The sequence below is a fragment of the Chlamydomonas reinhardtii genome, chromosome 12, assembly GCF_000002595.2.
Source record: "Chlamydomonas reinhardtii strain CC-503 cw92 mt+ chromosome 12, whole genome shotgun sequence".
Classification (NCBI taxonomy): Eukaryota; Viridiplantae; Chlorophyta; class Chlorophyceae; order Chlamydomonadales; family Chlamydomonadaceae; genus Chlamydomonas; species Chlamydomonas reinhardtii.
In genome coordinates, this window is record NC_057015.1 from 2,146,416 (window position 1) to 2,166,125 (window position 19,710).

General features: G+C 64.0%; 5 protein-coding genes across 5 annotated transcripts; 2 read left to right on the plus strand and 3 right to left on the minus strand.

The window, feature by feature from the left end:
• The first annotated feature begins 120 nt into the window (after positions 1-120).
• On the plus strand, positions 121-2,939 carry CHLRE_12g508750v5 (uncharacterized protein). Its single transcript, XM_001690979.2, has 6 exons — positions 121-289; positions 465-562; positions 658-713; positions 1,179-1,364; positions 1,531-1,633; positions 1,828-2,939. The coding sequence occupies exons 1-6, from the start codon at positions 141-143 to the stop codon at positions 1,974-1,976; spliced, it is 741 nt and encodes a 246-aa protein (XP_001691031.1). The 5' UTR covers positions 121-140; the 3' UTR covers positions 1,977-2,939.
• A 331-nt stretch (positions 2,940-3,270) lies between these two features.
• Positions 3,271-7,602, plus strand: CHLRE_12g508700v5 (uncharacterized protein). Its single transcript, XM_001690978.2, has 10 exons — positions 3,271-3,684; positions 3,876-3,918; positions 4,206-4,275; positions 4,434-4,502; positions 4,687-4,744; positions 5,045-5,121; positions 5,507-5,577; positions 5,787-5,872; positions 6,231-6,439; positions 6,759-7,602. Exons 1-10 carry the CDS (start codon positions 3,621-3,623, stop codon positions 7,023-7,025), a joined length of 1,014 nt encoding a protein of 337 aa, XP_001691030.1. The 5' UTR covers positions 3,271-3,620; the 3' UTR covers positions 7,026-7,602.
• A 32-nt stretch (positions 7,603-7,634) lies between these two features.
• Positions 7,635-17,250, minus strand: CHLRE_12g508650v5 (uncharacterized protein). The gene is made up of 9 exons (XM_043068210.1): positions 16,834-17,250; positions 16,084-16,650; positions 15,097-15,842; positions 14,469-14,891; positions 13,919-14,261; positions 12,482-13,798; positions 12,119-12,240; positions 11,919-11,976; positions 7,635-11,836 (listed from the first exon to the last, which is right to left on the minus strand). Exons 2-9 carry the CDS (start codon positions 16,604-16,606, stop codon positions 10,242-10,244), a joined length of 5,127 nt encoding a protein of 1,708 aa, XP_042918157.1. The 5' UTR covers positions 16,607-16,650; positions 16,834-17,250; the 3' UTR covers positions 7,635-10,241.
• An 844-nt stretch (positions 17,251-18,094) lies between these two features.
• Positions 18,095-19,317, minus strand: CHLRE_12g508642v5 (uncharacterized protein). The gene is made up of 3 exons (XM_043068208.1): positions 19,133-19,317; positions 18,698-18,849; positions 18,095-18,431 (listed from the first exon to the last, which is right to left on the minus strand). Exons 2-3 carry the CDS (start codon positions 18,775-18,777, stop codon positions 18,335-18,337), a joined length of 177 nt encoding a protein of 58 aa, XP_042918158.1. The 5' UTR covers positions 18,778-18,849; positions 19,133-19,317; the 3' UTR covers positions 18,095-18,334.
• CHLRE_12g508643v5 (uncharacterized protein) lies at positions 18,095-19,687 on the minus strand. The gene is made up of 3 exons (XM_043068209.1): positions 19,441-19,687; positions 18,698-18,849; positions 18,095-18,431 (listed from the first exon to the last, which is right to left on the minus strand). Exons 1-3 carry the CDS (start codon positions 19,560-19,562, stop codon positions 18,394-18,396), a joined length of 312 nt encoding a protein of 103 aa, XP_042918159.1. The 5' UTR covers positions 19,563-19,687; the 3' UTR covers positions 18,095-18,393.
• Between the last annotated feature and the right edge of the window lie 23 nt (positions 19,688-19,710).

The following is a 19,710-nucleotide window of genomic DNA, read 5'->3' on the forward strand; positions in this document are numbered from 1 at the left end:
TTAGGCAGCCCTCCCACCGCGACAGGGAGTTCAATTGGAGGCGAGATCCCGTACGGCGAGATCGAAAATTTCTGCCTCCTTTCTCAGTCGCCCAACGTCGCCGAGCTTTGTCCGGAGTTACGTAGCCGAACCCTATCAAAATGGCCATGCTGCTGAAGTCCCGTGTGTCCGCCGGTGTGTCGCGCCCCTCGCGCGCCACCGTGCGCGTGAGCGCGTCGACCCGCCCTATGTGGTACCCCGGCGCCACCGCCCCTGCTCACCTGGACGGCTCCATGCTGGGTGACTACGGGTGAGCCCTACGTAGCGATGTTTACAGCGCGAAGCCGGCGAGCGCGGTCGGCAATCACATCGTCGGAGGGATAGCAAGTGGTGCACATGGATGATCACAGCGCTGTTCGCAGTCAGCAAAGCGAGTGCTCGATTAAAAGCAAATCTGACGTGGGCATGCTTTTGGATGATCGCAGCTTCGACCCCCTCCGCCTGGGCGTGAACAAGGACAACCTGAAGTGGTTCCGTGAGGCTGAGCTGACCAACGGCCGCTGGGCCATGGCTGCCGTTGTCGGTAAGACATTAACATTGAGGGTGTCGACCCAGGAACAGGCTGGTTTTGCATTTTCCCGGGCATGCCTAACCTCGGTCGGCTTGCGCGACGTGCAGGCATCCTGTTCACCGACGCCGTGGGCCTGCCCAAGTTCTGGACCGCTGGTGCTGAGGTGAGATTTGACCTGGGCAACGGGGTCATGAAGCACGGGACGGTGCCACCGGACCTTGATGGGCGAGGGGCATCAGGACCAGCAGGGCGTCGCGTCAGCTGGAGCACGCGACGAGGAGATAATTGGAACGCGCGCCCAGGAGGGCACAGTGCGCTGGAGCTGGCAGGCGGGAGGCGCCGAGCGGATGGGGGAGAGGGCCACGGAAGCACGGCAGGGAAGCACAGGGGCCAGCTGGGACCAGCCACGGACGTACAGCTTGGTGGCTCGGCACTTTTCTGGAGCCGCGCACTGGCGGAGCAGCAGCAGCAGCAAATCCTGTTTGACTGGTCTGCACGGGTGTTTCCGGCGTACGGCGATTGTTCACACTTGCTATGGGGTTTGGGGAGGCTCCACAGCTCTGGTGCCACCTGGGTGCTCACTGTTTCCGCTTCCCCTTGTGTTTGTGTGCGCGGGTGGCGCCTGCAGAAGTACGCCCTGGACAACCAGACCCTGGCTCTGATCGAGGTCGCCGTGTTCGCCGTGCTGGAGGGCAAGCGCTACGAGATCTACAAGAAGACCGGCGAGACCGGCTTCCTGTCGTTCGCCCCCTTCGACCCCATGGGCATGAAGAGCGAGGAGATGAAGCTGAAGGAGCTGAAGAACGGCCGCCTGGTGCGTGCGCGCGGTCCGGTTGATGGAGCTGGCTGCGGGTGGTGAGGGGCCGTGTGATCAGGCGATAACGAGGAAAAGGTAGCAGATCACTCCAGAACTCCAGCCATTGCATGTCATCTCAAATGGCTTCCTCCCGTTCCCGTTGTGCTGAATTGTATGTGTGCAGGCCATGCTGGCGTTCCTGGGCTTCTGCTCTCAGGCCGCTGTGTACGGCAAGGGCCCCATTGAGACCCTGCAGCTGCACCTGGCTGACCCCGGCCACAACAACAGTGAGTAGCCGGGGAAATCAGCTCTCGCGGAACAAGCTTGGCAACGGGCGACGTGCGTGGCGGGGTATCATCAGTTGCGACACGCGCAATGTAACGGCGATATTCTGCATGCGGCGGTCCACTACGTCGGGCTCCTACGTGCTTGGCAGATCAGTTATAACCCTGCCTGGGACTTTCCCGCTCCTGCCCCACAGTCTACACCTCGTCGGTGGGCCCTGAGACCGCCGTGACCGTGGCCGTGCTGTGCGTGCTGCCCATGATCATTGAGGCCACCAAGACCCTGAACCCCGGCAAGGAGTCCGTGCCCTACTTCCCCTGGAACGAGCCCTGGAACAAGGTGTAAGCTGCCCCAATGTGGGCGCAGCGGCACCTGGGGAGCGCTTCTTTTGGGCCGTGACCTGGCCGCAACAGCACCAATCACCTGCCTGACAGCGTGATGCTGGTGTTTTTTGGGAGCCACGGGCGCAGCTCGCGACTTCGTGCGGCTGCCGGCGCCGCTTACCGCACCTGATGTTTGGGGCGGTGGCGGCGTGCCTGGTGGAGGCAAGCCTTGGCGCGGAGCGTCCATGTGTGGCGGCGGCGGGTGGCGGTTCAGCGAATCCCCTGCACGGCAGCAACCAGGACAAGCATTCTGGCGCAGCAGCTGTGTGTGTATTATTGGAGCTCTGGACTTGAGCAGGGAGCTGTTTAGGCGGAGGGGACCTGGTTGCAGGTCACCGTGGTTGCGGCGGCCTGTAGCCTGTGTAAAGGGTCTCTGTCCGCCTGTCCGGTGCCGGCTGGCGGTTGACGGAATGAGGCGGTTGTGCTGGAGGTGACGACAGCATGACGCGACTCTGTCGGCAGGCGCGCCGAGTTGGTGTGAGCTGGACGTGTTTTTTGCATGACTGGCGCTCGGGTGCGTGGAACGTTGGGACTAGATCTCAGGAGGTCGTGTTGCTCCGTGTCAGGTTTGAGCGCAGCGTGCGGCTCGGACCGGAGGACTTCACGTCTATGGAGAGCATGCGTAGTTCAGCGGCCCTGGCACAGGCATCCACCATGTGTGTGCTGTGAACTGATTTGCGCATTCCCATCAATTTTGGCTCAGAGAAGACAATCAACATATAAAATTGCACGGGGAAAGCTCGTGTAATCCACATTAAGGTCCAAGCCCTGCGAGTGCTCACACCGTACGGTAGACCTGCCTACCGGTAGTCACGACTAGTTGAGTGAGCCGAAAGGGAATGGCACCATGTTCTATTTGGGACTCGTGCCAGCGGGTGCCAGCAATCGTCAGGACCAGGGGTGCCCCTTGTAAGGACTCCTAGGCAGGACTGCGGGATGAATGTTGGCTCTTGCAGTTCAAGTTGCAGCCTTGCAGGGTAGTGCAGCAGCAGCTACGATGCCCGTTGCTTCTGCCCAAAAAGGGGCACTGCCGGCGTTTACCGGGGTGTCGGCACTCCCTGTGCGCCAGGCACACATCTCGGTCCTTGGCTTGATGCGTCGCCACTCTAATCGATGGCGTCAACACTGCCGCAGCTCCACAGCTTGCCTGGCGCGCCGCAGCCTGACGCAGAGGACCTGGGCCCGGGGAGAGGGCAATGAAGGCAGGGGCCCGCCGATTCTCTCGACCAAAACCGACATTTGTAGTTTCCATCCTGCGTAATAGTGACAATGCTATACATCCGCTGCTGGTTAAGTGCTTACTACTCTTTTGAGCGACTGGCCTGCCACAAATGACCCGAACTTACGAATTCTGATGTCCACGCTGTCGCCGCGGATGGTCCGGCCTGGGCCCAAGAAGACGGGGCCAAAGAAAACTGACGACGTTACGTACGACGAGGAGCGGGGGCTGTGCGGAGGTGTCGGCACGCGAGCTGGAGCCAGCTGGTTTTTTGCCGCCATGAAAACTCGCCGTGGAACACTTGCGGTCGCAGCGTTCACGCTGCTTTTGGTGCTGCTGCTACTACCATTTATATTCATGGAATGGACGCTGGTTCCAGGGCATTGCATGGTACCAGCGTATAAACGCCCCGACTCCCTGCAGCCGCTCCCGCGCTACCACGGCCCCTCAGGTGCGCGGCTTCGCTAGCTGCACGCTCGCCTGCGTCTATGCTTGCCGACAGCTGTGCGTTGCTGGAAGCTGATCACAGCGCTGGCCTGGGTGGCCAAGGGCTGACATCCCTGGGGCGGAAAGCGGGGTGGGGCTTTGGCTCCTGCACCCACTCACTGCCTGTACCTGCTGCCGGGTTCGGCTGCCCTGCAGTTGAGTTCCCGGACCGCTTCACGTTGGTCATCAACTCTTATAAGTAAGAGAGCAGCGCAGGAATCAGGGCCGCGATCACTATGCAGCGGCGAACGGGGACGGGGGTCAGGGCGCGGGATGCAGGCGGGGGCTCTGGGCCTTGCACACAGCCCTGCGGAGGGGTTGGCGGGAGCGCTCCAGACATCAGCCTGGTTGCAATACCACGTTTACGGCTTTCAAGACATTGCGTGTGTTATGATACATGGATTGCTAGAGCTGTGGCCGGTAGCATGCTCAAGCAATGCGCTGCTGACGTGCCCACCCTGGCCCCTCCCCACTCCGCGTGCGAAGGCGGCCGGAGCTGCTCCAGCGAGCGGTGCGGCACTACTCGCAGTGCAAGTCCATAGACGCCGTGCGCGTGGTGAGCCAGTCGGTGGCGCAGTCAGCAGAACTAGAGGCATGATTGGTGGGGGTTATCCCAGGTCAGCTCTGGTCGGCTCTGTGGGAACCGCGCGGGCAGAGGTAGCAGCCAGCCTGTCGCTCTTGCCCCTTTCCATGACGTATCGGGCTGCCGTACAGATCTGGTGTGAGGAGGGGCTGCCGCCCACTCGCGCCCAGGCGCCCGAGTTCTTCTCCGAGCTCAAGGAGGTGAGGGCGGCTGAGCGAGCCGGCCGCGGCGGAGGAATTGCAAGGCAGCGCTGCGGAAGCGCGGGATACCGTAGATCACATTCGTAAGGGCTCCGCTCAGCGGGCGCAGGTTCCAAGGATAGGGCACAACAGTACGGCTTTGTCCGACTACGCACGGCGGTACGCCTCTCGCCTGCCTTCGTAGGTCCGGTACGACATAATGACCAACTCCTCCCTCAACATGCGGTTCTGGCCGCTGGAGGGTGCGTGGCCGCGGAGTCGGGGCGGCGGCGGCCGGCTGGACTTGAGCTGGGGGAGCTGGAGGGAGCTGATGGGGCGGAGGGAGATGGTGGGGGTGGAGGGAGAGGGAGGATACGGATGCATATCGAGAGGAGACGTTATATGCAAGCATGAGCCAACCAACCGGCTGAACGGAGAGCACATCTACGGCGCACGACCGGCTTCACACCTAGCCTCAGCCTTGCTGACGGCCTTTCCTTATGCCGCGCCCCTGTGTGCCGCGCCTTCCACGGTGCGCCACGGTGCGCTCTCTCCTGCCTCAGGCCTGCGCACGGAGGCTGTGTTGTCGCTGGATGACGACATTGTGGCGCCCTGCGGCGAGTTGGACCAGCTGTTTGCGGTGCGTGGATGTGTGGGTGTTGGGGGTTGAGGTAGTTTGTCCCAATCCCAAGTAAACCAAGACCCAGCACCAGCCCAGGGGGGGGTGATGAGCGTGGGTGTGTGGGTGGGCGTGGGGGGCCGTGTGTGGAGGGGGAGGCGGGGGCAGGACGGGGTTCTGCGACCAGGACAGGACAGGGCTCGGACTGATGGTACACGTGCTATGTACGCAATGCCCGGATGTCACCATCGCTCGGTATGCGCGGACATGCGGTGCCGCGCTCCGCGGCCGTGCGCCCTGTGCCTCTGTCGATTTTGCCCCCGCACACGGCATACACCCCTGGATGGATGCCACGTGCCCACCCGCGCACCCTGCCCCGCGCCTGTCGCTCCCCGGCTCCGGCCAGGTGTGGAAGCGTGACCCCTGGAATATGGCCGGCTTCTACCCGCGGCTGCACCTGCTGGACAAGGACTGCAAGTGGGTGGTGCGAATCAATCTGAACTCGGGGGATGTCTTCTCTAACACGCGTGGTTACGTAACCGGAGCCGCATGCGTGGTGGGATGGCCAATTTACACGCGCGGGTATGTCTTTGGCGTGCATCCCGCCCCGCCGGGGTGACGCTGGCCGGGATTTAAGAAGGAAGGACTTCTTGCAACCCACACCAACGTGCGCTGCACGTGCACAGGTACAAATACCTCCAGGGTTTCGGCACGCTGACGTGGCACGGGGCCTACAGCCTGGTCCTGACCAAGGCGGCCATGCTGCACCGGGGTGAGTCGGCGGGCGGGCGTGCAGGAGGGCCGGGCCGGACAGGGAGTGCAAGGTGGAGGCTGAGGGAGGGCTGGGCAGGGCTAGATTCCATTGGTTGCACCGGTTGGACCGGTCCACAAGCCAATGACGCGGACAGCTAGCAGTGGGAGGCTCTGGGCCCCACGCCGTATCACATGTCGAGTGAGCCTCGAAGGCTTTGAGCCGGCGCACGTCCCGTACCCGCGTCGCATACTTCCCCCTTCCTCACTGCCCGTGTGGCCCCTCCCACCGCCCGACCTCTCGCCGCCCAACCTCCCCCCAAATGCCGACCAACCGCCAACCGTCAATATCCCCCTTCCTACCCGCCAACCGCCAACAGACTACCTGGAGTACTACAGCAACCACATGGCGGGCGCGATCCGGCAGCACGTGGACGAGATGCACAACTGCGAGGACCTGGCCATGGCGCTGCTGGTGGGCGCAACCACACGCCGCCCGCCCGCCTTCCTGCACAGCGCGCGGGTGGTGGACCTGGGGAAGGGGCTGCTCAAGGTCAAGGGCATCAGCAGCGGTAACAAGCACGGCGACGTGAGTGGTGGCGCAGCAGCTTCGTCAGGGAGGCGGGGCGGGGCGGAGGCCTGGGTTGTAGAGGTTCGGGGAGCAGCGGTGGGGGCAAGGGTGGGAAATTATAGCCACTACTCAATGTGAAAGGGGCAAAAGCTGGGGGCGCCTAATTGTGGCTAAGCTCGGTTGCAGCAAGTAGAGCCGTTGCCGTCGAGGTGCGGCTGGGTGCGGCTAGGAGTACCTGCAAACCTACCATAGCCACGTGAGTCACGCCCTGGATGCACATCACAACACACTGTACGCATGCCCCCGCCCCAAAGTCCTGCACTTCGGCCTCACACAGATTCGCTCCGGCTGCCTGAACGAGTTCGCCCAGTACTACGGCGGCGCGCTGCCCCTGGAGGTTCGCAGCCTCGCACACCTGCCCTCGCAGGCGCCGGCCGCCAACACGGCGGCGGCGGGCGGCCCTGGCGGGCAGGGCGAAGGGCCGGCGGCGGTCGCCCCCAGCAGCTACAGCGGCGGCGGCGGCGGCGCGGGCCGGTGGTCGTCCTGGGTGCGGCTCAGCCCCTTCACTGACTCGCTGTACGGAATGCTGACTGGCCATTTCTAGGTAGATAAGCTGGATGGGAGCTAGGTTTGTGACTATAAGTTTAGGCTGCATGGGGATTGGCTGGCTCCGTCCGGCGCTGCTGGTGAAAGGTAGTGAGCAGTCGTAGGCGCTGCTGTTGGCGGCAGGGGGGTTGGCAGAGGTCCACGCGCCCGCGTGCGGCGGGGCATAAGTGAGCAGGAGGATTCTGAACAGCAGGATTGCAGTGGCCACGGAGGTCACCGGAAAGGGTGTGCACGTCAGCAACATCAGAACGCGCATGGGTGATGCGATTGATCGGTATGGATTTTGCACGGGACGCGAACGAATCGGAAGGTGGCGATGGCGGTATGGACTATGGACAACCCCCGACGACGGGGTATGCGTGTGGCTAGGTACCGGGATGTATCAAGCCATTCATGCGCTATGGCGTCTGGGAACGCGGGCAGCAGGCCCTGCGCACAGCCGGACGGCCCATTGTACCGACACGGTGCGTGAACTTGTGAGTACTCACCCCTGGTGTGTACTGCTGGCAACGCAGGGTGGGAGTGGTGGGGTCTGGATCAGCCTTCCGCGGCATACTGGTAACGCGGTACTGGTAACGGGGCCGGGCAGGCGGGCATTCGTGTGCGCAGGGGCGACGTATTTCCATGTTCCATTGACGCCGGGGTCGCATCAGCCACGGGACGAAGCACGGGCGCCAACCCGCCCCATACTCCATCCTATTGCACAAAATCAAACCTGAGATAGATGACTCGATGGCTCTGCACAATGAAGCGCCCAGATAACCATCATACGGAATGCCGCGCCATACACTGCGCCCGGCATTTTAGAGAACCAGTGGTCCAAAAGTGCATGCTCTCTACAGGCGTCACCACCCGACCCCTGCTGCTGCTGCTGCCCCTGGCTCAGCGCCGGTTTCGGACGGCGCATATTCCAGCGACTCCGGCGCCCACCCGCCAGCCGTCCGCCAGCCCAGCAATCCCATTGAACCGGCTTCACACAGCTAGCCAGCGGCGACCCGTGTGAGCCCGCAGCCCGCAGCGTTGATCGTCCGCTTCGCGGTAACAAGTGGACTGCTGGTTACTTCCTCAGCTGCAGCACTTGCTGGGGCCTTCCCTGTGCTGAGGCGACCATGCTGCCGCAGCCCGCGCCCGCTACAATCATCCGAGTCTCAGCGCCAACACACCCCACCATCTTCAATGTATGAATGAAGGTATAAAGCCACAGCATAAAGCACACCGATTCGCCACAACACGGAAGCACCCTAGCAGAGCCAAAGACCATGCGTCGTATGTTCGATATTCACGTTCCCAGTAATCGTTATTGTGGGAGAGAACATGTGCTGCGGAGGTAGTCACACCTGCCCGGTATGCGGTGATGGCAACAACACACGCACGTCTCTGCAACTCCGCAGCACGCCAACCAGACCGCACGGAATGAAGGGGTTTGAAAACCCACGCCACTTGACCAGATGTGCCAGATTCATTTCTTGCTAGAAGCGTTGGGTTGCCAGCCACTAACACGGCGTCTGTCTTCCACTTCTTCTCTGCCTGCTTTTATTGCTGGTCCGCAAGTGCACCCTCGCAATCAAACCACTCCTTGCCAGTCAGCATGGGAACAGCGTCATCGGACCGCTCACTGATGATCAAGGCCAAAGGTGTAGTGCCTTGTGCGAACAGGCAAACCGCTTTATTTTCGCCAGTCATATAGTCAAGGATCGGCTACATCGGATGCCTCCATCATGCTCCGCCACATGCAATCCTACACCCCGTGAGGCCCTAAAACCGTTAACAGCACGCATGCGGCGGCAGCACGCCGCACACCACTCCCAACGCCACAATCTCGTAGGCCATGCACGGGTACCATGAAAATGCACATGTGGGTCCTCGGCCCCCGGTCGTCTTTATTGGTGACGCTCCAGCTCCTGGTTTGAGTGCCGGGCGTGCCTGCCTGCACACCAGCTCACTCGCCTATGCGGCGAGGCTGAGCGGCAGGCGGCTTGACTCAGGCCTTGTGGCCGCGGAGCACAGGCCACGACACTCGGGCGCTCCCTGCCCGCCCTGTCCGTTTGTGGCTGGAGTGCTGCCGGCAGCAGGCAGATGACAGCATGCCCACACCGCTAAGTTGATCAGGCAACTGCAGGCAGAAAGAAATACCTATTTGTATGCACGTTCGACTGTAACCAATATGCACATAGCAAAAGTTGATGTCAACTGCAACACACACTACACCTTATGGCTGTTTCCCAAGCCGCCTAACTTACGTCACGATCTTGAATCCGTACAAATCACTTGCAGACCTCGCATCAGCACACCCGCGCTTCAGCAAGTGCATGTAGAAACACGTCTTCCGATATAACATGAAATGCATGGATACTATGCCGCCCTGATTGCAGACGCTGGCATCTGCCTATCCATATTGCATCGGTTCACCCCTGACCAAAGAAATTGATGAGCACCCCATGTTCCCACCATGCCGCACGCAAACGGCGCCTGCAGCAGCTGCGGCGGGGCTCAGCTGCCCACACCATTTCCGCGTACCTACACGTGCATGTGCCATGCATTCACATGCATGTGCCGTGCATTCACATGCATGTGCCGTGCCTTGCATGTGCATGTGCATGTGCCGTGCCACCACTCTCACAAGGAGGTGAAGGCTCCTTATGGTGTGCGCATATGACTCGATCACCCAAGTACCCTACGAGGATCACGTTATCCAACCAGCCGCAATCACAGCGAACAACGCAGGCGATGCTCCTTTTGGCACATCCAGCATGGCCGTCCAAGCTAATCGCTTGCCGTCCCTTTACCGAGCAGCACTTTGCACACTGTTTGCACACACGCCACAGCTTTGGTGCTGTGTGTGTATGGCCTTGCAATTCAGCAAGACAATAGCCCCAAAAAGATGCATGCGCGCTCACACGCACCCATGCACGAGCTCATAACCCACCAGCAAGACGCAGGTACCACCCGGCCGCCGGACCCAAGTCAGCAATTCGTACTTAGTAGTAGCACTACACTGCTGACAAGCAGTGCGGTAGGCGTAACCGCGGGCGCTGTGACGGTGGACGCCGAGCCGTGCGTGCCTTCACGCAACGCAGCATCAGCCTGAGGACGACCGCATTGGGTTACCAGTGCCGCGAGGATGCAACGGGCGCGGCCAGGCGCGCCGGCCCCGGGCCCGAGACCTGGCGCCCTGGCGGTGGCGGCGCCGGCGTGGCCACAACGCGCGCCGTGGTCAAAACGCGCGCCGGCGAGGGGGCATGGTTGTGGGTGCTGCTGGATGCCGAGCCGTGGCGGGCGGCCCCGGCCTCAGGGGCGCCGGGTCGGGACGCGCGTGCTGCCACACCGCGACCGGCGGCACCGCAGTGGACATGGTGATGATGGGGGCGTCCATTCTGCGTGTGGCGCCGTCGCCGAACGCCAGCACCGGTGAGCTCATGTCCGCCGGGGCGGTGACGCAGACGGTGTGTGCGTTGCCGGGCGCGCGGACACCGCCGCCGGGCGACAGCGGCGCAAAGATCCTGGTGGGGCGGTGGAAGCCGCCGACACCGCCGCCTGCTACCGAGTGAACAGAGCTGCCACCCACCGCGAAGGCGTTGCCGCCAGCCGCGCCGGCGGCGGGGCTCGAAACCACGATGCCGCCATCGGGCTCGAAGGCCGGCGAGTAGTTGACGACGTGGAAATTCTCGATGGGCACAACTCCGTGCTCGGCCTGGCGCTTCTTACGCACGATGTATATCATCGCGATGGCGCCGGCGACCAGTATGGCGCCGATGCCGCCCAGCACCGCCGACAGCACCGCGACGGTGGGGTCGGAGGGACCGCTGTTGCCGCCAGACGATGCGGACTGGTCGACGGAGGTGACGCCTCCGCCGTTGCTGGAGGAGGTGGTGCTGGTGCTGGTGGCGGTGGCGTTGGTGGCGTTGGTGGTGGTGGGCAGGGCTGCGCCCTGCGCCACGAGGAACGAGCCGGTGGCGTCGGTGCGGCAGGCCACGAGGCTGGTGGCGGCGTCCAGACTGCCGGCGATGAAGGGGCCGGTGGGGGCGTTGGTCATGGGGTCGTAGGCGATGCAGCCCACGGTGAGTGTGGCGTCCACGCCGGGTGCCGGGATGGAGAGGGTGAGGTAGCTGGCGCTGGTGCCGTCAAAGGTGGGCGCGGCGCCGGCGAGCGTGGCGGCGCCGGTGGCGATGCGCCAGGAGGCGGTGGTGAGGCCGGCGGCGGTGAGCAGGGTGGTGTCGGCGGGCAGGGTGCTGGAAGCCAGGGCGGCTTGCAGCGCGGGGCCGGCGCAGGGCGCGTACTGCAGCACCAGCCCCAGGCCGCCGCCAGCAGCGGCGGCGGCCGTGCCGGTGAGCAGCAGTGCGGCGGCGGCGCTGCTGGCGCCGACTGTCGAAGAAGTGACGGCGGTTGTGGCGGTTGTGGCGTCGGCCACCAGGTGGCGGCGGTGGCGGCGCTGTTGCCGGCGAGCTGGCTTGGCGCTGTTGGCGGCGGTGGAGGCGGGTGCACCGGCGCTCGCGGCGGCATCGGGGCCGGCGCGCAGGAGCGCCTGCACTGCGGCGCTGCTGGCGCCGGCTCCGGGCACGGGCTGCAGCAGCCCCACAGCGGACACATACACGCCTCCGTCGCCCAGGGCTGTGTAGCCGGCGCCGGGGACGGCCTTGCCGCTGAGGGCAGAACCTACGCGGCCAGACACGGACACAAGGTCGGCGATGCGGGCGGCGGCGATGACCGCGGCGTCAGTCGTGGTGGTGTCGTTGGCGGTGGTCTGCAGGAGCGCGCGGCGGGCGTTGCCCTTCCCGTTGCCGCTGCTGTTGATGGTGGTGCCGGTAGGTGCTGTGGGATCGAGCGGTGTTGGTGTTGTAGGCGTTGGCGCTGTTGCTGGCGGCGGCGGCGGGCATGGACACGCCCAGCAGGCGGAGGATGTTGGAGAGGAAGTCGTTGGATGCGTTGGAATTGATGGTGGCGGCGGCGGCCTGGACGACAGGACAGACATAGACACGTTTGGACTTCCATGATACCTGTATGATGTGTATAAATCATGCTGACTATAGCGACTAAACATGATGGCAAGCATGGATGGGAAGGCCAAGCAATGGCAACGGCGCTGGAGCTTACCTTGGCGGCGCCGGCCATGACAGCCTTGCCTGAGGCAGGCAGGAAGGCGGCGGCGGAGCCGGCCACAGCGCCGATGACGGAGATGGCTTGCTGCGCGGCTTCGGGGTCACTCATGGAGGTGCCTGTCGAGGAGTGAGAGCGGAAGATGAAGCAAGGAGCGCGCGGCAGACACGAAGAAAACAAAACTACTGGCATCAGCGGCAGAGTTGAGACCACATGTTGGTGGGGATGTAAACAGCAAGCCACCATGATTGCAGGCTATCATCAGGCGAGAACTTGAAGGGACTGCACACACACACACACACACACACACACACACACACACACACAAACACACACACACACACACACACACACACACACCTGTCAGGATGGCGGACACGAGCGTCAAGCTCTGCTTGGCGATGGCCGCGCCGACGGCGGGGTCCACGGCGGTGGCAGGGGACGACGAGTCGCCCGTGACGTTGCCATTGCCGTTGCTTGCGGCAGGAGAGCTCGAGGTGAAGGACATCAGGTTGGCGAGGCTGGCGCCGGCCTGCAGCAGCGAGCCTATGTCCTTGCTCTCCACCAGCGCGTCCACATCCAGCGAGGCAGCGGCGGCAGAGATATTGAAATCGGCGGGGGGCTGCGCGATTGTCACCACGCGTGCGCCGCAGGTGCGGCTGCCGCCGCTGTTGAGCGCGCAGGCGTAGAGCGTCACGTTGCCGGCGGGCAGGCCCACGAGCGTGGCGGAGGCGGAGGCGCCGACCCGCTGCACCTGGTCGTGGCCGGAGGCGGCGGTGTCGCGCACGCCGAACTCGTAGCGTAGCTGCGTGTCCTGGCGGTCGAGCCAGCCCGCGGCGTGCACTGCGACGGCGGCGGTGGGGAAGGTCGTGTCCAGGAGCTCGAGGCTGAGGCAGCCAGCATTGGCACCGGTGTCGTCGGCGGCCGCAGCCTCGGCGGCCAGCGAGCAGGCCGGCGCCGAGTTGAGCGAGATGGTGGTGGTGTTCATGCTGCTGGCGCCCGCCAGCGTCATGTTGACGGCGATGGTGATGGCGGGCCGGTTGCTGGGCAGCAGTGCGGCCGGCAGCGTCAGCACACGCACGGCGGGCGTGGCGGCGGCGGCGGAAACCAGGCCGGGCAGCGCGGCCAGCGCGGCGGCGGAGAGCTCGGGCGAGGACCAGCCCACGGCCGCGGCCTCGTAGCCGGGCTCGAGCGTTAGCGTGACCACGAGCGCGGAGTCGGTGGCGTGCGGCGAGGAGCAGGTGGCAGCGGAGCAGCCGCGCGCCAGCGTGCCGCGGGGGAAGGGCACATCGGCGGAGCGGGGGCGCACGGTGATTGAGGCCACGGCCTCCAGCGCGCTCGCGCCCGCGGCGACCTCCTTAGACACGGTGACTGTGATGGTGTGGCTCCTGCCGTTGGCGAGCAGGCCGGCGGGGATGGCCCACACGCCGGGGGCAGTGGCGGCGTCGCCCTGGGCTGCGCCGGCGAAGCAGGGCGCGGGGTGGTCCTCGCGCCGGCACTCCCACTTGTAGGTCAGGCGCTGCGTGCCGGCGGTGGCGTCTGGGTCGGAAGAGGCGGTGGCGTTGAAGGCCAGGGGCTGCGTGTCCGCCACGTCGCCGCTGGGGCCGGTCAGGGACGCCAGGGGCGTGGAGCCCAGGGCGAGGAGGGACAGCTCAGCGGAGCCGAAGGCGGAGGCGTCTGTGTATGCGTGTGCGTGCGGGCGGGAGCGGCGGGTTGCGTCATGTGACTTCTTCTCATGCAGGATATCAGAACACGTCACCAGCCGCAACAGCAACAGCAACAGCATCAGCAGCTCACCGGTGGCACCCACGTATGCGGCCTTGACCTTGAGCGCGACCTTCTGGCCGTGCACGGCGGGCACGGGCGCCGGCAGGTACAGCTGCTGCTGCCCCGCCGCCACGCCGCCTGCCGGCAGGCCGCCCCAGCCCGCGGGGCTCACTGCGGTCCAGCGCCACTCCAGGCTCTGGCCCTTGCACAGCGGGCCCGACTCGGCGGCGGCGCGCAGGCCGGCGCTGATCTTGAAGGTCTGGCCGGCGGCGGCGCCCAGGATCTGGACCAGCGGTGCTGGGCTGCTGGTGGAGGCCTTGGCGAAGGAGGTCACGGCGGAGGCGGAGGTGCCCAGCCAGCTGGTCAGCGTCACCTGAGGCGCATGTGCGTGCGTGCGGGTTGCGTGCGGGCTGTGTGAGGAGTTGAGACGATGAGATATGGATAGTGGTCGCCGGCAATACAGTATGGGAGCTCAGTGGGAGCACGTGACACACACGGCACAATAGTGCACACATGCGACCCGTGCGCACACACCCACAAGCAAGACGTATGTACGCCTGCTGCCGCGCCCCACACGCACCTTGAGGCCGTAGCTGCCTTCCTCCAGACCGGACGCCTCGGCGGCCGTCAGCGCCAGGCGGAGCCTGTCGCGAGGCGTCGCCAGGGCGTTGGTGCGCTCCACAGCCGTCGCCAGCGCGGCACGGCCGGCCTCGGGGCCGGTCGCCTCCAGCGCCCACTTCACGTCCGCCCACTCGGCGCGGCCGGAGGGGTCGATGGAGGTGGAGGCGTCGAAGGCGGGCGGCTGCGAGGACGCGGCGGCCAGCAGGCCGCCGCCGGCGCTGGCGCAGGGCTGCGTGATGGTGGCGGGTCCGGCCACGGCGGGCTTGGGCGAGGCGCAGGCGAAGCACTTGGCCACTAGGGCGGAGCCGGTGAAGGCGCGGCTGCCGTCCAGGGCGCCCAAGAGGGCGGAGCCGGTGCCCAGAGCCGTCAACGACATGCCAGGCTGCAGCCGCAAATCAAAAAACACACACAGCGTGTAGCGAGCGCATTGGTGACAAGCGGGTACTTAAGCGAGGTGAAATGATTAGCAGAGGTTCCTATGCGTACATGAAACCCAAACCGTCAGGAGGTAGGAGTCCAGGAATCGATCGCGCCTGCGACCGCCACCCCCCCCCCTCCGTATCACCCCCGCACCCTTACTCCCCCACCATGAGTTTGGCAGCGGGCGTGAGCTGTGCGGTGAGTGTGTTGCCGGAGCTGCGGCACAGCGCCTCAGCGCCCAGCAGCGCCGCGCTGGCCTCGTCAAACACGGCGGCGCAGGGCACCAGCGCCAGCGGCGCCGCGGCCGCCGACAGCGTCACCGCCACGACGTCGCCGGTGTCGGACAGCGCGGCAGACAGCACCTTGAGGGCCCGGGGTTGGCAGCGGCCGGCGCAGGCCGCCTGCTTGAGGGACTGGGCGGTGGGGTCGCACTGCCACTGGCTGCAGCCGCCGGCGGGCGCGGCGCACACCTCGTCGACGGCGCAGGCGGGGTTGGCGGCGGCGGCGGGGTCACACACGGCGGCACCGCCGTTGAGCGAGGCGACGGTGGCGAGCGTGGAGTTGAGGGCGCAGTAGCTGATGCAGGTGCCCAGGCTGTAGCAGACGTCGCGGCCGGCGGCGCACTCGCACACCTGCGGCGCGGCCTTGTCGGGAATGGAGCACACGGCGCCGGTGCCGCTGCAGTCGCTGGCGACTCGGCACGAGCCGGCGGTGCGGGTTGCGGAGGGCAGTGGCGTGGGGGCACCGCCTGTCACGCCCTCTGCGGCGCAAAGGTCGAGGGCGCCGGTCAGGGTAGTGCCCGCGGCGCCGATCTTGGTTGCACTGAAGAGCGCGGGCGCGGTGCAGGAGGTGGGGGAGCAGGCGCCCAGGTTGACGCACAGGAGGCCGGCGCGGGCCGCGGTGTTGGTGGTGCCTGTGAGCATCGGCGGGTTGCACCGGGGGCGGCAGCAGCGCGGCGGTGGCCAGTTGTGAGTGCAAGGAGGTCAGGCAGGTAAGAGCGTGGGCCGCGGCCCCCCGCGTGCCAGCACGTACCCGTCGTGACAACCCCCTCGAAGCCACATTACAACGTTTCCTGATACACTGCCTCACACCGCTGCATGTGTAAGGAAACTGCATGCAATGCTTGCAACCACTCAATGATAAGTTGCACACACCTGCCAGAATGATGTTGGACAACGAGTTACAGGCCGCAGTGCTGAAGGCGGCGCGGGCGGCGCAGGCCGTCAGGAAGGCCGCGGAGCGAGCGTCGGCGCTGGCACCGGCCAGTGAGGCGGCGGCGACGCCGGACATGACCATCAGGCAGTCGTTGCAGATGTCGCACGGGTCAGTGAGGCCCACGGCGAGGGAGGGAGGCGAGGGCGTGGCAGGAGGAGGGGGAGGGAGCGTGGAGCCTGGGTACGATGGCGCGGTTTCACTCAGCATGAAGCGCCGCAGGACCTCTTGTACTTCGGTTCCCATGTGGCGAACCGCCTCAGCGGGTTGTACGGTGGAGCTGTCCGAGGAGAACAACTCCTGCACAACAGCCTCGCCATCGAGGGGCAGCGCATCGTCCCAGACATTGACGGTCGACACTCCCGCTCCTTCAGCAATGCTATTGTAAGTTCGTGCAGCCGCTGTGAGGCGGGCGAACGCTAGGATTAGCAGCAGCGTGAGCAGGGCCGACGCCGCCTGGGCCATGTGGCCGGGATTCCGGCACGCGTGCTCGCATGCCAGGCGCGGTCCTGCAGAGATTCAGGGGGGCGCAGAAATAAATCATCAGTCGTCTGGCAATAACGCGCAGGGAGACGGGCGCGACTCCCGATGCACACACACCTGAACCGCTCAACGTCGTCCTCCAGATGGAGTGACAAGGTTCCTCGCATGGCCGCGCCGTCTCGCGAATACCCTGATGTGTATGCACTCACCACGTCTATTGATATCCGGGCGCAGGCTTGCCGTCGAAGGCTTCTAAGAGGCCTGCAAGTCGCGACGAAGTTCAGGGGTCGGCATGCAGTCAGCCCACACCCTCAAACGCGATATCACAGCCTCCCACGTGGAGCACAAATACTTCACCTCTGGTTGAGAAAGTACAAGGCAGTCGCGCGGTGGTGCGAAGGAGGACAGGCAACTCAGCAGTGGTCGGGCGTACTGCGACTTTCGGCCCTACGCGGTGATCTTGAGAAGCTTGGTTGCAATGCTTATGCTGATCTATTTTTTATAACGCATAGGTGACGCGTGAGTTTGGGCGTCGACAAAGCTACATCGGGTGTGCAGTCCTGCGACGACCCTAAATGCGGGGCCGATTCTCCAGAGCGCGACTTAGATTGTAAATTTTATATCATTGTAAAAAGCTCATTGCGCTTAATACAAGAATGCATTAATGTCAAGGAGCATTTGAGCACGCCCTCGCACCCCCCCGTCCTGTACACCGCAAGCCGACAACCGCGATGTAACTCGCTCGGCCTCCTACAGCACCCAGACGACATTGCCAGCCATATGCATAATGCTGTAGCTGAAAAGTACTGCCTCGAAGGTAACGCGCCGCCCCGTCCAGACATGGAGCCGTGCCAGGAGGCATCTAGGAGGTCAAGCGGCGGGCACGGCTGCGCGGGCGCAAGCGTGGGGAGCACAGGCAGGGACGCGGACAAGCTGTGCCTGCCCCTGCCTCCCACTGTCCGCGTCCCTGCCTGTGCTCCTCTCTGCCTCCCTGCCTGTCCGCCGGTCCCTTCCGCCGGGGCTCAGCCCTTGTCCTAGCTGTACGAAGCGCCTGGTGCCTCGGGGGCTCGGGGTTCTGTCTCAACATTTGCCTAACCGTGCTGGAGTTGGCACCCTGTCGTGTGCTGCTTGTGTGGTGCAACCTGATCGGGTTGGCCTGTGACTCTGACAGCAGGGTCCTAATTGGTTGGCGGTGCGCTTGGGCCTGTCTACAGGTCGATGTGCTGGAGCATCGTAGATGTCTGTCGTGGACTCAAACTTGCCCACCGTGATGGCACAGCTGTACAGGCAGTACTTTTCAGCTACAGCATTATACATATGGCTGGCAATGTCGTCTGAGTGCTGAGGAGGCCGAGCGAGTTACATCGCGGTTGTCGGCTTGCGGTGTACAGGACGGGGGGGTGCGAGGGCGTGTTCAAATGCTCCTTGACATTAATGCATTCTTGTATTAAGCGCAATGAGCTTTTTACAATGATTTAAAATTTACATTCTAAGTCGCGCTCTGGAGAATCCGCCCCGCATTTAGGGTCGTCGGCAGTCCTGAGTGGGCCGCGAACTGTTTCGTGTAGATGCACAGTCTAAACAAAAAGAACTGTTGTGTTGTTTGTGTCCAGTATGTTTATGGGAAGCACTGTAGAGATGCGGCGCCCAAGCCGGCATGTACCGCACAATCCGGAGGACAGTACTTGGGCTCCCTCGAAGGCCTAGCCCTTACCACCCCCGCAGGGCTACAAAGAACTCGCCTTTCCTTATGACAACTTCACACAATATTATGACCGCAGCTGAACTGCTGGACTTGGCCTCGGGCCTGAGGGGCCGCGGAAAGAGCAGGAAAGAGCCCGCCGCCGACCGCATTCAGCGTTTGGACACGCTTCCATCCGAACGCGCCTCCTTTCGGAGCTGCACTTCGCCCCGCCCAGTGCTGTCGGCGAGCGACACTACGCTACTGACAAAGCAAACCTGGGGTACTACACGGCAGGACTGACAGGAGCCCCCTCACGAACCCCTAACAGGCGACTGCACACCGAGACCAACTGCCGGTCCCCGCCCCTGCCCGACTGCCCACGGCCGTACCTGCAGTTAGACCCGCCTGGGCAGGGCACGGCCGACACACCGCCCAGCCAGTGGCAGGCTCCACCCACCCGCAGGGCCATGGAGCATGGGGCGTGGCGGCTTTAAGCTGGCGAATGGCGACGCACGGTGCGGTCCTGCCCCGGCGCACGCGCCTGCACAAGGCGGGTAAGGGGTGAAGGGACTCAGTGCCGAAGCGTAGCATGGATTTCCCCGGCCCCTCCTCCACCCCCCCCCCCGGGACCTGATACACACATCGGGTCAGCTGCTGGAGCCTACGGGGCTGCGGTCTGAGCTGCCCAACCTCCTGACCGGAGATCCTGGGACAAGCGCAGGTCTGAGACTTTCTCTAAATCCTGACAGGGTATCGTGGGTTGTTTGCCGCTACCCTTGATGGTACCAGCCTGCAAGATTTTGCAGCGGGGCTGCGCTACTTACGGCAAGGAGCGCCGCGGCTTACAAGGACGGCACTGCGTGGGTTGAGGACACCCGCTGTAAATGAGCCTTAGTAGCGCCCCGGCCCACCGCCAGCAAGTTTGAAACCTTATACTTTATACACCTGGGCAACCGGAAGTGCCAGCGCCATGTACAGCCGCTGATGCCCTAGCAATAGTGCAAGGGCCTCCATCCATAGCGCATTGGCACGGCAACGCTGTTTAACGGTGTGCGTGTCTTCCGCCCGAAGCCCCCGTCCCCGCCTTACATGACCAGCTCATGTGCAGTGCACTTCAGTAATATGTACTCACAGTAGAAATGTTGCTGCCGTGCAGAGACCAGGCCTCGGCACTCGCCTTCCGCCACCGTGGGCAGCCAGAAGTGACACCGGCGGACACTGCACAGCCCCGGAACGGGGCGCCTCGGGCTCCATTGGTGCCATAGGCTCTAGGTTTTGCCGGGGGCTTGCTGTAACATCCTGTAGTGATGTGCCGCTGCCAAGTGCGGTAAGAGGAGCGCGAAACGTCAAATGTCGGAGACGAGAATCAGCGGCATAAGTTGCTTATTGTCAGTATATAGTG

Bases quoted from the DNA above. Each gene is read 5' to 3' on its own strand.
- CHLRE_12g508650v5 (XM_043068210.1), bottom strand. From the start codon at position 16,606: ATGGCCCAGGCGGCGTCGGCCCTGCTCACGCTGCTGCTAATCCTAGCG. The intron at 15,843-16,083 runs GTGTGTGCAACT...CGATGCTCACAG, and splicing joins GTCCAACATCATTCTGGCAG to GCACCACCAACACCGCGGCC. The intron at 14,892-15,096 runs GTGGGGGAGTAA...TTGCGGCTGCAG, and splicing joins CGCCCGCTGCCAAACTCATG to CCTGGCATGTCGTTGACGGC.
- CHLRE_12g508700v5 (XM_001690978.2), top strand. From the start codon at position 3,621: ATGGTACCAGCGTATAAACGCCCCGACTCCCTGCAGCCGCTCCCGCGC. The intron at 4,276-4,433 runs GTGAGCCAGTCG...GCTGCCGTACAG, and splicing joins CCATAGACGCCGTGCGCGTG to ATCTGGTGTGAGGAGGGGCT. The intron at 4,503-4,686 runs GTGAGGGCGGCT...CTGCCTTCGTAG, and splicing joins TCTTCTCCGAGCTCAAGGAG to GTCCGGTACGACATAATGAC.
- CHLRE_12g508750v5 (XM_001690979.2), top strand. From the start codon at position 141: ATGGCCATGCTGCTGAAGTCCCGTGTGTCCGCCGGTGTGTCGCGCCCC. The intron at 563-657 runs GTAAGACATTAA...CGCGACGTGCAG, and splicing joins GGCCATGGCTGCCGTTGTCG to GCATCCTGTTCACCGACGCC. The intron at 1,634-1,827 runs GTGAGTAGCCGG...CCTGCCCCACAG, and splicing joins TGACCCCGGCCACAACAACA to TCTACACCTCGTCGGTGGGC.
- CHLRE_12g508642v5 (XM_043068208.1), bottom strand. From the start codon at position 18,777: ATGGCCCTGCGGGTGGGTGGAGCCTGCCACTGGCTGGGCGGTGTGTCG. The intron at 18,432-18,697 runs GTACGGCCGTGG...GCGGCCCCTCAG, and splicing joins CCAGGCGGGTCTAACTGCAG to GCCCGAGGCCAAGTCCAGCA.
- CHLRE_12g508643v5 (XM_043068209.1), bottom strand. From the start codon at position 19,562: ATGGAGCCCGAGGCGCCCCGTTCCGGGGCTGTGCAGTGTCCGCCGGTG. The intron at 18,850-19,440 runs GTGAGTACATAT...CGCCTTGTGCAG, and splicing joins ACGGCAGCAACATTTCTACT to GCGCGTGCGCCGGGGCAGGA. The intron at 18,432-18,697 runs GTACGGCCGTGG...GCGGCCCCTCAG, and splicing joins CCAGGCGGGTCTAACTGCAG to GCCCGAGGCCAAGTCCAGCA.